Here is a 15,894-nt window from a genome sequence, read left to right as displayed (position 1 = left end):
GCACCTCCCCGGCGCGCGCCCGCCCGCTCGCCCCCGGCCCCTGCTCCGGCTCCTCCTCCTCGTCTTCTCGCCATTGCAGTTGGACTCAGCAGCCCGGTGCGCACCGCGTGGCTTTGGGGGCGAGACCCCGGCGGGCTCTGGCAGGAGGGCGGCGGCTGCGGTCGGAGAAGGGGACGCGGACAAGGTAAGAGTCAATGTGGCGGCGGCCGGGCCCGCTCCCGCCTCTTCCCCTCCCCCGCCCGTCCTCCCACTCAGCGCGCGCTCGGCTGAATAGTCGCGGTGACAAGGCCTGAGGCGCCCTGCGCTCCCCGCTTCCGCCCAGTCGTCTCGCCCTGGCGCCTGGCTCATTCCTTCCTTTCCAGCCTTGCTCCCGCGCTCGGCCGTTACTCTCCCCCATTGTGCCGAGGAAACAAAATGGCGGCGGTGAGGGCCCGGTGCGCGCGCATCCGCCCCCCCTCGCGGCCCCTCGGCCGGCGGCGGCGCCTCTCGCGGGGGGTGCGCGCGCACCGGGCCCCCGGCCGCCGCCTCCCCCGAGCCGGGCTTTGTCTGTTGTGGCGCTACGCGCGCACGCGCGCACGTGCCGGCAGCACACACCCCCCTCCGGCCGGGAGCATCCTGACCCACGCTGCGGGGGTGACCCCCCTTTCTCATCTGTCCTCCTCTTTGTCCCAGTCCCGCCCCGAGTTCCAGGAGGGTCCCAGGTTCCCGAGGCGGGAAACGTCGCCTCCTTTGTCCTTACGTGGGGCAGGGAGGCAGACCCCCTCCCTGGAACCCCGTCATTATTTGGATTGCAAAGGAGGCTTCATGGGGTTCCCAAATCTCTGGCTACCTAGGCCTCCCCCAGATCAGGAGCCAGATTTGGCGGAGGGTTTAAGCTTTTCTTCTTTTTAATTCAGGTGTTTCATTGATGTTGAATTTTTCTCCAGATTGCTTCGGACTTGGCATTCAGTCTCCCCCAAAACTGTGATCTGGTGCGATATCTGAGTGTCCTGTGATCTGCAAGATTGGGACCCAAGCATGAGAGCTTGAAACCCTTTCCCTTTTCTACCTTATTTTCTCAGGTAGTTGAGTGACAGATTCTTGGGGTTGCTCTTGAGGTTCTGTCCCGGGTAATACTCCGCCTGGGGGAATTATTTGGGGTGTACAGTGATCAGCATGTTCTCCCCCAGTTCACTGTCTAAACCTAGGGAGAGTACGCCATCTCTTCTCAATATTTCCAAAACCGTTTGAAAGTTGCTTGGGATTCTGCCTTGGGGACCTGATCGATCAGCAAGGAAGCATTGGTTAACCTTTTCCAGACTCAGGTATTTCAGAGATTCTGAATCTTTTTATGATTGCTTAGGACTGTGATGTCTTTAAAATGAGTGGTCTGGTTGGCATATTTGGAGTCCACAGGAAAACACAAGGTGTCACCCGAAGTTAGGACTGAAATTTACGACTTTAGGCTCTTTTCCTCAGGTATTTGTGGTCTGGAATCCCCACGGATTGCTCACAGTGCTGCCACTATACTTTGTGTGTGGTCTCATGGGATGTAGCTACAGCAGCCGCTCAAGACTGTGAATGAAATGTGGGAACCAGAGGCTCATTCACAGCTGGAATGTGGGGGGGGGGGAAGGCCCCAGGGCACTGGCAGGTGCTACTATCCCTGTCACTAGTCCTGGGGTCTTTACCCCTGAGCTGTCTCTTGGCCTTGTGGACAGCTCCTGGTCCCTGGGATTTGTGAATAGAATCTGTGCAGACCCTAGCGTTGTCTGAACTGTTTGGAGGCAGGCAGTTACTGCCAGGCTTGGCCTTGCTAGCACTGGGCACTGATTTATCAGGGCCTCCCTACCCTGCTGAAGCTTGGGCCAGCCTGGGAATCTCCCTGTTTCTGGAGTGGAGTGGTGCCTAATCATTTGCAGTTTTTCTTTATTTTTTTCTGATTGAAATTGTCCAGTGCCTGTAGGTAAAAATTCCTTTAACTACTTCCATTGTACTCGAGGAGATAGATGCCCATATTCCTGGGAGTGAGGGATCTAAGGCTGTCTCTTATTTTTCTTAAATTTTTTTCTTGTCAAAACAAACAAAAAAATATTGGCAGGAGTGGCTGCTAATATACATATATATTATGTAATTATAATTTTATTTTTTTGTCTGTTTTGGGTCTTCATTGCAGCGCGCGGGCTTTTTCTAGTTGTGATCAGGGGCTACTCTTTATTGTGGTGCGCGGGCTTCTCATTGCGTTGGCGCTTCTCGTGGAGCACACGCTCTCGGCGCATGGGCTTCAGTAGTTGTGGCATGCAGGCTCAGTAGTTGTGGCTCACAGGCTCTAGAGCGCAGGCTCAGTAGTTGTGGCACATGGGGTTAGTTGCTCCGTGGCATGTGGGATCTTCCCGGACCAGGGCTTGAACCCATGTCCCCTGCATTGGCAGGCGGATTCTTAACCACTGTGCCACCAGGGAAGCCCTGGCTGTTAATATCTTTTCTTTTCTCAGTTTAAGGAGAACACTTTGGGTTTATTTATTTATTTATTTTTGGCTGCGTTGGGTGTTCGTTGCTGCACGCAGGCTTTCTCTAGTTGCGTCAAGTGGGGGCTGCTCTTCTTTGCGGTGTGCAGGCTTCTCATTGCTGTAGCTTCTCATCGCGGAGCATGGGCTCTAGGCGCGCCGGCTTTAGTAGTTGTGGCACGCGGGCTCAGTAGCTGTGGCTCGCGGGCCATAGCGCACAGGCTCAGTAGTAGTGGCACACGGGCTTACTTGCTCCGCAGCATGTGGGATCTTCCCAGACCAGGGCTCGAACCCGTGTCCCCTGAATTGGCAGGTGGATTCTTAACTACTGCACCATCAGGGAAGTCCACTGGCTGTTAATATTTTGATGTCACAAATATGGTGCTCATGCTCCCCTGGTTAAGTTTGCCACATAGGGACAGGTGGAGTCGCTGATGAGGAAAGAACCTTTTACAAGTCTATAAGCCTCTTCTCTTTGGTTAAACATAGGCAGCACTTGTAGGCTTCAGCAGCATGTGGGAGTTGGAACTGTGCTCACTTTTTAAAAATTATTTATTTATTTTTGGCAGCATTGGGTCCTCGTTGCTGCATGCGGGCTTTCTTTTAGTTGCGGTGAGCAGGGACTACTCTTAGTTGCAGTGTGCGGGCTTCTCATTACGGTGGCTTCTCTTGTTGCGGAGCACGGGTTCTAGGCGTGCGAGTTTCAGTATTTGTGGCGCATGGGCTCAATAGTTGTGGCGCATGGGTTCTAGAGCGGAGGCTCAGTAGTTGTGGCGCACGGGCTTAGTTGCTCTGCGGCATGTGAGATCTTCCCCGACCAGGGCTTGAACCCGTGTCCCCTGCATGGGCAGGCGGATTCTTAACCACTGCGCCACGAGGGAAGCCCTGTGTGCTCAGTTTTGAAAAAGGATTTAAAAGTTTTCTTTGGGCTGAGGTGGCTCCCTCTTATTTACCTTTCTCATCTTTCTCTCCAGTTCCTCCTGATTTCACCTTTTACATCTCAGAGGAATGATTCCTTCCCCCTGGAAACTTGCCCTCCTGCTACGTTTTGTCATTAAGTTGCTTAACCTTGTGCAGTCTTGAAAGATGTGTAAAGTGTCACCATCTAGTATTAGCAGGTATGGCCCACAAAATGGTGATATTTGATTTGCATGTTGCTTTGATCGAATATTCTCAGGAGTTAGGATTTTTAGGCTCTGTGTATTATTATTATTATTATTATTATTTTACTTAATTTATGGCTGTGTTGGGTCTTCTTTGTTGCATGCGGGCTTTCTCTAGTTGCAGCAGGCGGGGGCTACTCTTCGTTGCGGTGCACGGGCTTCTCATTTCAGTGGCTTGTTGACGGAGCATGGGCTCTAGGCGCATGGGCTTCAGTAGTTGTGGCTCACGGGCTCTAGAGCACAGGCTCAGTAGTTGTGGCGCATGGGCTTAGTTGCTCTGCAGCATGTGGGATCTTCCTGGACCAGGGTTCGAACCTGTGTCCCCTGCATTGGCAGGCGGATTCTTAACCACTGCACCACCAGGGAAGTCCCTCTGTATATTATTATATATTATATTTTATTTTAGCAAAGTCCTGGGCAAGAAAGATTTGATTTCTTTTTCCAGTGGTAGGGTTCAGAATTAGAGGCAAATAGTGGTTTGATGGGAGCCTACACACTGTTGGTTAGTGAAATGGGGTTGCAGCCCTGAAGAGATGAGGCGGACTTTAGTCTTCTGCTGCAGCATTTGACAATTTTGTCTGAAGCCACTAGTTTCCCTCCTACTTCGTTATTTAGGGTAAGTCGGTGCTGCCTCTGTGGTGCTAACAGTGTTACAGAAATAATACTGAAAGCAGGGTAGGCATATGTTTGTTGGGGAGGCTTGTCAGTGTGCTGACTTTCTAAAAGAAATTGTTTCTTGCCATTGTTATGTTCTATTAAATCTCTGTGGGATTTTTCCTAGACATCATTTTTTAGGTGATACTGTTATAAATAGCAATTGGAAATTCAGTCAGACTTTTTAAAAATATATATTTATTTATTTGGCTATATTGGGTCTTAGTTGCAGCATTTGGGATCTAGTTCCCCGACCAGGGATCGAACCCGGGCCCCCTGTGTTGGGAGTGTGAAGTCTTAGCCACTGGACCACCAGTGAAGTCCTTCATTCAGACTTTTAACATCAGCTGTTTTCAGATGTTTTGTGAAATGATGTCCAGTTGAAATTTAATTTTTTTCTCTTCTCATTGGATGTCCACATAATGAAGAAATTGAAAACCGTGGCTCTAGTTTTAACAATAAAATGAGTTTACTGTCCAAGGGATATTTTCTTGTCCATATAAGATCACAAAGGATCATTTACAAAATTGAATGTGTGTCCTTTTACTAGAGTCTGTAAATTTATTCCAGATTAGTTTTTTAATCTTAGGTGATTAGTGAGAAGAGGTGCTATTGGCAGTTTGAGGTTCATGGTAATTTTCCTTGAAACAACCATTTATATGATTTCCATTAGGATTGTGGTTCAAGCTCAAGGGTAAGGTCTTACTGGGATAATCTTCTAGGCCACTTGCTTTTGTGCTGCTTGCCTTTGAACTGATTTCTTTCTTTTATCTGAGTGTGTGGTGTGTGTGTACGTAAAGGATGAGTGTGGTAAGTTAGGCTTGCTTTTCAGTGGTACATTTAGAGCTTTTGCAGGTTAATAATTCTTACTGTTTATTCATAATTCAAAAAAAACCCAGTCTAAATTTCCCTAATATGGAAATGACCAGCCCAGCCCCATGGCTCATAGTGTCTCTTCATATTTATTTCTAACAGCCAAGAGCTAGAACCTACCCAGATGTTTTAATGGGTGAATGGTTAAACTATGTTACATCCTTATCATGGAATACTAGTTAGCAATAATGAACAAACTGTCAGTACACACACAACTTGGATGAATCTTGAGGCAGTTACGCTGCAAGAGACAAGCCAATCCTGAAAAGCTGTATGCTTTACAATTCCATTAATATAACATTCTTGGAATGCTAAAATTACAGAAACCTTAAAAGGATTAGTGGTTGCTAGGGGTTAGGCATTGGGGAGGGGGGACAGTTGGAAGGTGAATGTGACTATAAAGGGCAACAGGAGGGATCCTTGTGACAGCAGCAGTCTGTATCTGATTGCGGCTGTGATATTGTTCTAGAGTTTGCAAGATGTTGCCATTGGGGGAAACTGGGTAGAGTACATGGGGGATCTCTCTTATTTCTTACAGCTGCATGAGAAGCTACAGTATCTCAAAATTAAAAAGTTTCATTTGAAAAAGAAACTCTTACCCACTAAAATAATTCAGTTTTCATGTTACGTTAATATTTAACATCCTTTGAGAGACAGTCATTTTTTTGTTTTTTTTTTCTTAACTAGAAACTAGTTTTTAAAAAAACTGGGGAGGGGGCTTCCCTGGTAGCGCAGTGGTTGAGAGTCCGCCTGCCGATGCAGGGGACACGGGTTCGTGCCCCGGTCCGGGAAGATCCCACATGCCGCGGAGTGGCTAGGCCCGTGAGCCATGGCCGCTGAGCCTGCGCGTCCGGAGCCTGTGCTCCGCAACGGGAGAGGCCACAAGGGTGAGAGGCCCGCGTACCACACACACAAAAACAAAAAAACTGGGGAGGGCTTCCCTGGTGGCTCAGTGGTTAAGAATCTGCCTGCCAATGCAGGGGACTTGGGTTCAATCCCTGGCCCGGGAAGATCCCACATGATGTGGAGCAGTTAAGCTCGTGCACCACAATTACTGACCCCACGTGTTGCAAGCTAGTGAAGCCCGTGGGCCTAGAGCCTGTGCTCCACAACAGAGAGAATCCACCGCAGTGAGAAGCCCGTGCACCGAAACGAAGAACCCCTGCTCTTTGCAACTAGAGAAAGCCCATGTGCAGCAATGAAGACCCAACACAGCCAAAAATAAATTAAATAAATTTTAAAAAAAAATCTGAGGCTTTCCCATGGGAACACAGGGGAAGGTTGCCTCTGCCTGCCCCTCCCCCCTCAAGGATTTCTAAGCTGGCTTCCCTTCCCCCCTTGCTGCCTGAAGGACATGTTGCTAAAAGAGTTTAATAATTCCCACTTGGAGTCACATTAAACCTTTTTGCTGTAATATTGTTTTTTCACAGGCAGATGTTAAAATATTTCTGTTGGTTCATCCAAGAGTAGCTGAAATTACTCCTTCAGTACATTGCATTTGTAGTTCTACAGCTGATAGAGCATTTTTCCACCTAGTCACCTTTAATCCTTACTGTTTTCGGCTCTGAGGTGTAGGTAGTGTTTTAATCTCATTTTTGACCGAGCTCTGAAAAGATAAAGTGATTTGTTGGAGGTTCCACAGTGGCCAGGTTGGAAAGCCCAGGTGGGCGCAAACCTGGGGCTTCTGTTTCTGAGACCTGTGGCTGTTCCACGGTGTCATTGGGCCTGGAGGCCTGGGTCTCACAGACCAGTTATAGTTCCAGAAGCAATTTAGGAAACAACCTGAATTTGCCAGTTAAAATATCTTTTTAATTAGTTAACATACTCCATCTCCACCTTTTCATAAGAAAAAAGGATGTTTTAATACTGAACATATAGGAAGAAAATAAGTTTAGAGTAGAGGACAGTCCTTTCTTTAATTAATTTATTTTTGGCTTTGTTGGGTCTTGTTTGCTGCACGCGGGCTTTCTCTAGTTGTGGCGAGCGGGGGCTGCTCTTCATTGCAGTGCGCAGGCTTCTTATTGCAGTGGCTCTCTTGTTGTGGAGCACAGGCTCTAGGCGCGGGCTTCAGTAGTTGTGGCATGTGGACTCAGTAGTTGTGGCACGTGGACTCAGTAGTTGTGGCACGTGGACTCAGTAGTTGTGGCGCACGGGCTTAGGTGCTCCGCGGCATGTGGGATCTTTCTGGACCAGGGCTAGAACCCGTATCCCCTGCGCTGGCAGGCGGATTCTTAACCACTGTGCCACCAGGGAAGTCCCAAGGACAGTCCTTTAAATAGAAAATATTTGTGAACATCTTTATTCCTAACTTTATACCTCCCTATGGACCAGTAAAAACACTGTTGGGGACAGAACTGGGAACCATTGCACTAGACTTAAGATATGTCTTGAGTTGAAAATTTTCTCACAGTGGCATCCATAATCAGATTTTAGATTGGACTCTTCTGGCTGGGTTGCTTTATTAAAATTATTTTCCATATATCCTCAGTGATGTGAATCTGTAAAAGTTTAAGGAGTCACTTACAAATTGTATGTATTATTTCACTTCGCATTCCAGGATAGGATTATATCTCCAGAGGTCAGGGAACCAGGATTGGGTCCTGTACCTTTTAAAGCCTAATTAGGTCTCTTTAAGAGGAACATCCAGTTTGGGATCATTCCCAGGAGTGACTGGGACTCTAGGTTTTGTGAAGTACCCTGGATGGGGGAATTTACTCTGGAAGATAGGTGGGGCCATACCTGTTGAGGTGTTGTCACTACACCTGTTCATTCATTCTACAGACATGTGTTGATCCACACATGCTGACTTGGGCACGTTTCTTTCCCAACAGCAAGTGGTCATGAATGGCATATTCCAGTTAGTGAGAGGTCAGAGAGGTGGTCATCTCACCGCATGCTGTCAGTTTAAACTTCTGTAACTCTGCATGCTCTGGGTGGGCTGGTTTTGAGAACAAAAGAAAGAAACCTGATCCCTGCATGTTAGAACATCCCCAAACCACACAGAGGTTGTTTAAGATCCTGATTCTTCGCCCTTCACTCGTTCTTTTTTTGGACTTCTTTTCAGAGAGGCTGGGCTGGTAAATATCAGGCTTCAGTTGGGCCTGGTTTGAATCCTGAATGAGGTTGCAGGAGCAGCTCTGTGAGCCTTTCAAGGCTTGGGTTTAAAGTTAGATTGGCAGGGGGCAGTGGAGTGTTGCATATATAGGTGGGTATTGTGGGTTTCTTGCCAGCGGTGTTCCTCAAAATCTTGAAAAGGAGGTTAAATGAGGTGGATTCTCTGGTATTCAGGACTGGAGCAGCTGGCTTCCAAGAAGCTGATTTGGATGACAGATCAAGGCGCACACAGAAGCAAGTGAGGCCGGTTTTGTTGCCCTGCAAAGAAGTATTGACTCCAGTTTTTGTTTTTGTTTTTGTTTTTGTTTTTTTTGCGGTACGGGGGCCTCTCACTGTTGTGGCCTCTCCTGTTGTGGAGCACAGGCTCTGGATGCGCAGGCTCAGTGGCCATGGCTCACGGGCCCAGCCACTCCGCGGCATGTGGGATCTTCCCGGACTGGGGCATGAACCCGTGTCCCCTGAATCAGCAGGTGGACTCTCAACTACTGCGCCACCAGGGAAGTCCTGACTCCAGTTTTTATTATTTATTTATTTTTGGCTTTGCCACGTGGATTGTGGGATCTCAGTTCCCCAGTCAGGGACTGAACTCGTACCCTCGACATTGAGAGTACAGAAGCCTAACCACTGGGCCGCCCGGGAATTCCCGACTTCAGTTTTTACATGTTTGTTTTAGTTCACAGAATAAGTACTCTTACTCGCTTTGTGCCCCTGAATCAGAAGCCATCGCCACTAAGGCCTGGCCTGAGGGAGGAGGGCCAGGGGATGAAAGGATCGCAGATGGGCCAAGGGTGGTGGTCAGAGTTAGCCACAGCCCAGTGAGCCCCTTTAGGGGTCCCTTCTTGGGCCTGCCTCTCAGGTGAGGCAGCCTGCTGGAGCAGAGGCCACAGCCATGCTCCTAGCTTTAGCAGTGAAGACAGCAGGTGGAAACCTCGCTGCGGGACGTTTGCTGAAGACAGGAGCATTTGGCGGGGGGCACAAATGTCCTTGAGGGCTGTGATGGGCTGATGTTTTACACAGTTTTTTTTAAGGTTTCATTTTATTTTATTTTTTTATTTTTGGCTGCGTTGGGTCTTCGTGGCTACGCACGGGCTTTTTCTAGTTGTGGCGAGCGGGGGCTACTCTTCATTGCGGTGCGCGGGCTTCCCATTGTGGTGGCTTCTCATTGCGGAACATGGGTTCTAGGTGCGTGGGCTTCAGTAGTTGTGGCATGCGGGCTCAGTAGTTGTGGCTCGAGGGCTCTAGAGTGCAGGCTCAGTAGCTGTGGCGCATGGGCTTAGTTGCTCCGCGGCATGTGGGATCTTCCTGGACCAGGGCTCGAACCCATGTCCCCTGCATTGGCAGGCGGGTTCTTAACCACTGCGCCACCAGGGAAGTCCTATCTGCCATTGACATCTGACTTTAGTTGTGATTCACATATCTCTCCATCTCTATTCTTTTTTTTTTTTTATAAATTTATTTATTTTTATTTTATATTTTTTACTTTTGGCTGTGTTGGGTCTTTGTTTCTGTGCAACGGCTTTCTCCAGTTGCGGCGAGCGGGGTCCACTCTTCATCGCAGTGCGCAGGCCTCTCACTGTCGCGGCCTCTCCCGTTGCGGAGCACAGGCTCCAGACGCGCAGGCTCAGTAGTTGTGGCGCACGGGCTTAGTTGCTCCGCAGCATGTGGGATCTTCCCAGACCAGGGCTCGAACCCGTGTCCCCTGCATTGGCAGGCAGATTCTTAACCACTGCGCCACCAGGGAAGCCTCCATCTCTATTCTTTTCGTCTTTCAGTCCACTTCATTTTATTGAAACATAATTAACATAATCTATTTTTACGATGCTTTTCAAAGTAGCAGAAAGTTGTAGTCTTTCCTTTAAATATTAACTAGAGTCCAGTATTTATTTACATTTCTTTTATTTTGAAGTAAATGTACAGATCTTGAATATCCAATTCAATGGATTTTGGCCAGTGCATGTCCCCATCAGTGTTACCAAGATGTAGACCATGACCATCACCCCAGAAGGTTTCTGGGACCCCTTCCCAGGTGTTTCCTGCCACCATCCCCCAGAGGCAACCGCTGATGAGTTTTGGCTGTTTTGCTGAGTTCGAGAACTTCATCTGGGTGGAAGCTTTTTTTTTTCCTTTTTCTTTTTTGATAGTTGCCCCAAATGTAGCCACTGGAAGTCTTAACAGGTCAGCTCAATTGTCCTTTGGACAAGCTTGCAGTAATCTGTGCATGTTTCCTTGCTTTCTGACACTGCAGCGTGACCCAGGCTCACCCACCATAATTGTGCATCAGGTGCCGAATCAACAGTTTCTTCCAGGAGCTCCTTTTAGAAGATTTTAGACAATATCAGTCCTACAAAACCCTGAATAAAAAGGTCTTAGTCACCTGGGATCTCAGTTTAAGCTCTGTTATTTTCAAGTCTCTATATCTGATATCTGTGGTGGAGGAAGAATGTAAGATGAAGAGATGGTAAATGTACAGTGATGCATTGGCTCCGGGCACCATGTTGGATTTGGAGGGAAGGCGTTTCTCCTTTAGGGTACACTCGCTGGCCAGGTCCACAGGAATGGGGGACTTGCGTGCTGTGTTCATCACTGTCCCAGCATCTAGCTCAAGGTCTGGCACGGGAGGTGCGTGCTGGATACTTTTGAATAAGTAAATGCAGTTTTTGTTTTTTGTTTTTTTTTTTAGTAAATACAGTTTTAAACATCATCCTTCATTATCAGATTGATGAAGTTTCAGTATAGATATGGCCAGGACTGGTGGCTGTTTAACATGGGCTCCTCACCAATCAGCTGTGATTTCTGATGGCCTGCCTCTTGTCAGTTTAGAATTGGTTTTCTGAGCTTTGCTTTAAATTTTAGACTACCTGCCATGGTTGCACTTTTGTAAGAATTCTTGTTTACTACTCACTTAAAAAAAAACCCCAAAAACTGTTATGGAAATTTTCCAACATGCACAAATGATCCCAGTATACCCATCCTCATCTTCAGCAGGTATCAACATTTTCCAGTGTTGGTTTATCCTTTTCCCTTCTCCACTCCCCACCTCACTGGAGTATTTTAGAGCAAATACCAGGCATGTAGTTGAAGCCATAAATTTATCTTAAATATGTATCTAACAGATAAAAACATTCTTGTCTTTTTTTTTAATAAGATATTTTATTTATTTATTTTAGCTGCATTGAGTCTTCGTTGTTGCGCGCGGGCTTTAGTTGCGGTGAGCGGGGGCTACTCTTCGTTGCGGTGCGCAGGCTTCTCATTGCGGTGGCTTCTCATGTTGCAGAGCATGGGCTCTAGGCGCGCAGGCTTCAGTAGTTGAGGCTCGCGGGCTCTAGAGCACAGGCTCAGTAGTTGTGGCACACGGGCTTAGATGCTCCGCGGCGTGTGGGATCTTCCCGGACCAGGGATCGAACCTATGTCCCCTGCAGTGGCAGATGGATTCTTAACTACTGCGCCACCAGGGAAGCCCCAAAGACATTCTTTTCAAACACAGCCATAATATCATTCATTCCTAACTGAAGAACAACTATTCCTTAATACAGGATGTGCTTTTGCATGTGCTCCGCCCCTACAACAGCCAGTGATGTACATCTTGTCTATAGCAGAAGTTGGTGCTGTTTTTGTGGGTCTGTAGGATTTATGCTCCATGCTTTCCATAGGTCAACTCATTTAATTTTCACAGTCCCCTTGAAGAGGTAGAGGAGTAGATTCATGTTGCAGGTTAGAAGGAAACTCCAACGAAACTTCAGGGCAACACAGGTAGTGGCCCAGCTGGCAAAGTTTCAGGCCCACATCTTTGCAAAAGCTCCCACGTGGTGACTACCAAGGGCCCAGGCTCAGCCAGGAGCTGAGCCCAGGGACTGGTCCTCCACTCCTCCCTTCCCTCCCTCCAATGTCAAGGAGCATTTGACGCCACCTGTCCTTTTGCCTGGCTCTGCAGGGGCATCGCCTGTCATTCCACCCTTAGATTTTCAAGTTCTACTTTGGAACACTTCAAGTTTTTGATGAGATTGCTAAGTAGTCCTGAAGCATTGTGGGAAATTCTTGTTCTGGCTAGCCATGTCGGAGTTTATCCTTGAAGGGGGTGCGTTTCCGAGATGAACCTGCTGCCCTGGCTGGTAACTGGTATGGATCGAAGGGGCTAGCTGTTATGTGGCTGGAGGGAATGGGAGGATTCATCTGTTGCCTGTTACGCTGATGGAGTTTTTTTGGTTGTTTACTCATTTGGAAGATTTCAGTGTGGACCAGACTGTTTGCATAGAGTAGGAATTGAGTAGGTTGTAGTCAGCATGTTATTTAGAGTCCAAAATTCTAATTATAGCTACGTTTGTCTTGAAGACTTCTGTTGTGTATTTCAGTTGTCTCAGCCACTCCAGAATTGAACCCACAGGTGTGTCCACGTGCTGCAGTGGCCACATCCACCTGACGTTTCAGAAGGTTCTTGCCTCTCCAGTTTAGAGAAACCTTTTGAGCCCCTCTGTTTCCTGCTTTCCTTCCATCTCTTCATTGCCCTCAAGGACCAGAGCTCTTTCCCTCTCTTTTTCTTCTCCAAATACCAAGATTTTGCTGAACATTTTCACCTGTACCATTTTCTGGAGGCTTGTTAAAAGGTTTATTTTTTATTTGTAAAAATTGGCATACTTATATAAAGATACGACGAAAAGGGATTTTTTAAAAAGTAAAAATCACCTGAGTGTGGGCCTGAAGTGAGACGCACCTTCTAGAAACCAGCTGTTTTCATTTTTATGGAATTTTATAATTAGTTGTTTGTACCGTGGCTTAGTGGTTACTTGGAAATAAAGATGTGTCCTGCTGTGTGGACGGACCTCCTTCCTGAGGCAGCGCCGCTTGCATCCTGCTGAATATCTGACTGCTAAGATTCATTCATTGATGAAATATGTGAAACTAAAAAGATTTTCTGATCTTATAGATAGTTGAAGTATTGATAACACCAAGGAAATCTGTCACAATTTGAAAAGATAAGCAAAAATTTGATTTCCAGACACTACAGAAAAAGAAGTAAAAATGGTAAGAAAGTTTTTTTCTTAATCATAGATACTGTTTCTTCATTCATGTACAAAAATGTCTGTAGTGTTGCCCCAAAGCATTTGATTCTTTTTTCTAAATTGAAGTAGTTGACTTACAATATCATACTAGTTTCAGGTGTACAACAGTAATTTGATACTTATTGTAAATTATATTCCATATAAAATTTTTATAAAATATTGGCTATCTTCTCCATCCTGTTCATTGTGTCCTTGTAACTTGCTTATTTTATACTTAATAGTTTGTTCCTCTTAATCCCCTTCACTATCTTGCCTCCCCAAAGCATTTGATTCTGTAATCATTTTTCATTGGACTTTTTTCAAGTACATAGTGTAACAATTCTAGTAATATAGAAACGTGTAAAGTAAATGCCCCCTTCCTCCCACCACCTAGAGAAAGCACAGCTGTTATGTTTGGTTGGCCTTCTCAGGCTTTCAGATATGTTTATATAGTTTTATTTTCATATGCATAATTCTCAGTTGTACAGCTTAAAAGATAAGCATCAAGTTGCATTGTTTTTAACTAATTTTTCCAGCGTCCAGTGAGAATTTTTGTGAATGATGATCGCCACGTGATGGCAAAGCATTCTTCCGTTTATCCAACACAAGAGGAGCTGGAGGCAGTCCAGAACATGGTGTCCCACACGGAGCGGGCTCTCAAAGCTGTGTCCGACTGGATCGATGAGCAGGAGAAAGGCAGCAGCGATCACGCCGAGTCCGAGAATGTGGATGTGCCCCCAGAGGACGAGACCAAAGAAGGGGCCGGGTAAGTTGGTTTTGTAGGGTGGTTGTTTTTTGTTTGTCTGTGTGTTTGTTTTGTTTTTTCCTTTCTCCTTTCTAGGGATACTGGCCAGGGTAGGGTTGAGCACCTCCTTTTCTAAGAAACTCCAGCCTTCCCACGACCCCTGGGTTCTGGCCAGGTGGAATCTCTCACTGAACATGTGTTGGGCTGTCCCTCAGGGAGCAGAAGGCAGAGCATGTGACCAGAACCCTGAGGGGCGTGATGCGTGTTGGCCTCGTGGCAAAGGGCCTACTGCTCAAGGGGGACCTGGACCTGGAGCTGGTGCTGCTGTGTAAGGAGAAGCCCACGACTGCCCTCCTGGACAAGGTGGCTGACAACCTGGCCATCCAGCTCGCTGTGAGTGTGACCACCACTGGGGTTGGAGGGTGGTCAGGGGAAGAGGTGCCCAACCACGCTGTGCGCCAAGAGGTACGCTCCAAACCCAGCCTTGCACCTGCTGTGCTCATACCTTCTGTAGGTAACAGGCAGGACGCTGCAGAGCCACCCAGATGCTCTGGCAGCCAAGAAGGGCCCAGTGCCTGCCGTGCACAAGGCTGCACTGTTTTGGGGCCGCACTGGGCATGACCTTCACATCCAGACTCCAGTGATGGTGGGCGGGTGAGTGGATGAATAGGTAGCACAGTTGTTGACTCTTTCTCCCTGACGCAAAGCTGGACGTAAAAACATTTTTTTTACCGATTTATTTGTCTCATTACAAAAGTATTACATAAATAATAGCCTCTGGCATTTCTTGAGCATTGACTACACCAGACTCCAGGCCAGAAGAGCTCTTTATCATTTCATTGTAATGACTGAGATAGGGCTTTATCATCTAAGTATTTTCAAAGATGTGACTGAGGTGTGGGGAGCTCAGTAACTGACCCCACATACCCAGCTGGTGAGGTCTGGGGCTTCAGAACCTCTAAGTGTCACTGCCACTCAGTGCCTCTTCGGGACACATTTACCCTGGATTTAGTGACAGGGTAAGCAGAAGAAGAAAGTAAAGACTCTCTTAGACACACTGTTCTTTTTCACGTGTGAAGGTATGTTCTGTCACGTGTGAAGGTACGTACTGTCACGTGTGACTGACAACTGGGGATTCAGGACAGAGGTCAGAATTGAAATCAGTTAATTTTAATCTTTGTCTATAAAAAGTATATTAAGTGAAGAAAATTAATTTGACATAAATGTTTCTAAAGGAAAGGCAGTTTTTGTAAGTCTTTAAAGATAGATACAAAGAAAGTATATTTTTTATCAATTTAGCTTAGTGGTTTTTGACTGGGGCAGATTTTGCACCCCAGGGGACACGTGGCGAGTCTAGAGGTAGTTTTAGTTGTCACAGCAGGAGGAGAAGGGTGCTACTGGCATCTCCTAGGTAGAGGCTGGAGATGTTGCTCGAGGTCCTGCAGTGCACAGGACAGCCCTACAACCATGAGTGATCTGGCCCAGAGCGTCCATAGTGTTGAGGTGGAGAAAAGTCAACTTAGATTTCCATAGTGCCTTTGTCCTCCCCGTAATGTGGTATTTACTTTGTTTTTCTTGACAAAAATCAAAAACGCTCGAGTTTTCTTGATCAAGGCATATAAACTGGTATAAAGAAGAAAGCAGAAGTCACCATTGTGAACGTCCTTTTATAGACATGTGCATTTGCAGCAAGTACGTGCTTTTATAGGCATCATATGATGAAACTATTTTACCGCACACAGTTTCCATCATCCCACGTTTTGTGATAGCTGCTCAGCCTGGTGTGGAAATAGCGGTGGCTGGATGCCCACTCTGTGCTGGGT

At 47.0% G+C, this 15,894-nt stretch overlaps 1 protein-coding gene across 8 annotated transcripts in view; it reads left to right on the top strand.

Annotated features, from left to right (window-relative positions):
• ILF3 (interleukin enhancer binding factor 3) overlaps nucleotides 1-15,894 on the top strand; it is a 29,254-nt gene continuing 13,360 nt past the window's right edge. For 4 of the 8 annotated variants that reach the window (XM_081232122.1, XM_081232120.1, XM_081232121.1 and 1 more), the window contains exons 1-4: nucleotides 1-184; nucleotides 13,212-13,309; nucleotides 13,863-14,092; nucleotides 14,287-14,464. In XM_081232122.1, the coding sequence (XP_081088248.1) occupies nucleotides 13,307-13,309; nucleotides 13,863-14,092; nucleotides 14,287-14,464 (411 nt within the window). In that variant the 5' untranslated portion in view covers nucleotides 1-184; nucleotides 13,212-13,306. Of the gene's footprint in view, nucleotides 185-926; nucleotides 1,062-3,460; nucleotides 3,605-13,211; nucleotides 13,310-13,862; nucleotides 14,093-14,286; nucleotides 14,465-15,894 lie in introns of all 8 variants that reach the window. The other 4 variants (XM_081232124.1, XM_081232123.1, XM_081232119.1 and 1 more) reach the window with 3 other exon arrangements.

Source organism: Mesoplodon bidens (assembly GCF_964165515.1).
Source record: "Mesoplodon bidens genome assembly, chromosome: 4".
NCBI lineage: Eukaryota > Metazoa > Chordata > Mammalia > Artiodactyla > Ziphiidae > Mesoplodon > Mesoplodon bidens.
This window is presented reverse-complemented; position numbering and strand designations above follow the sequence as displayed.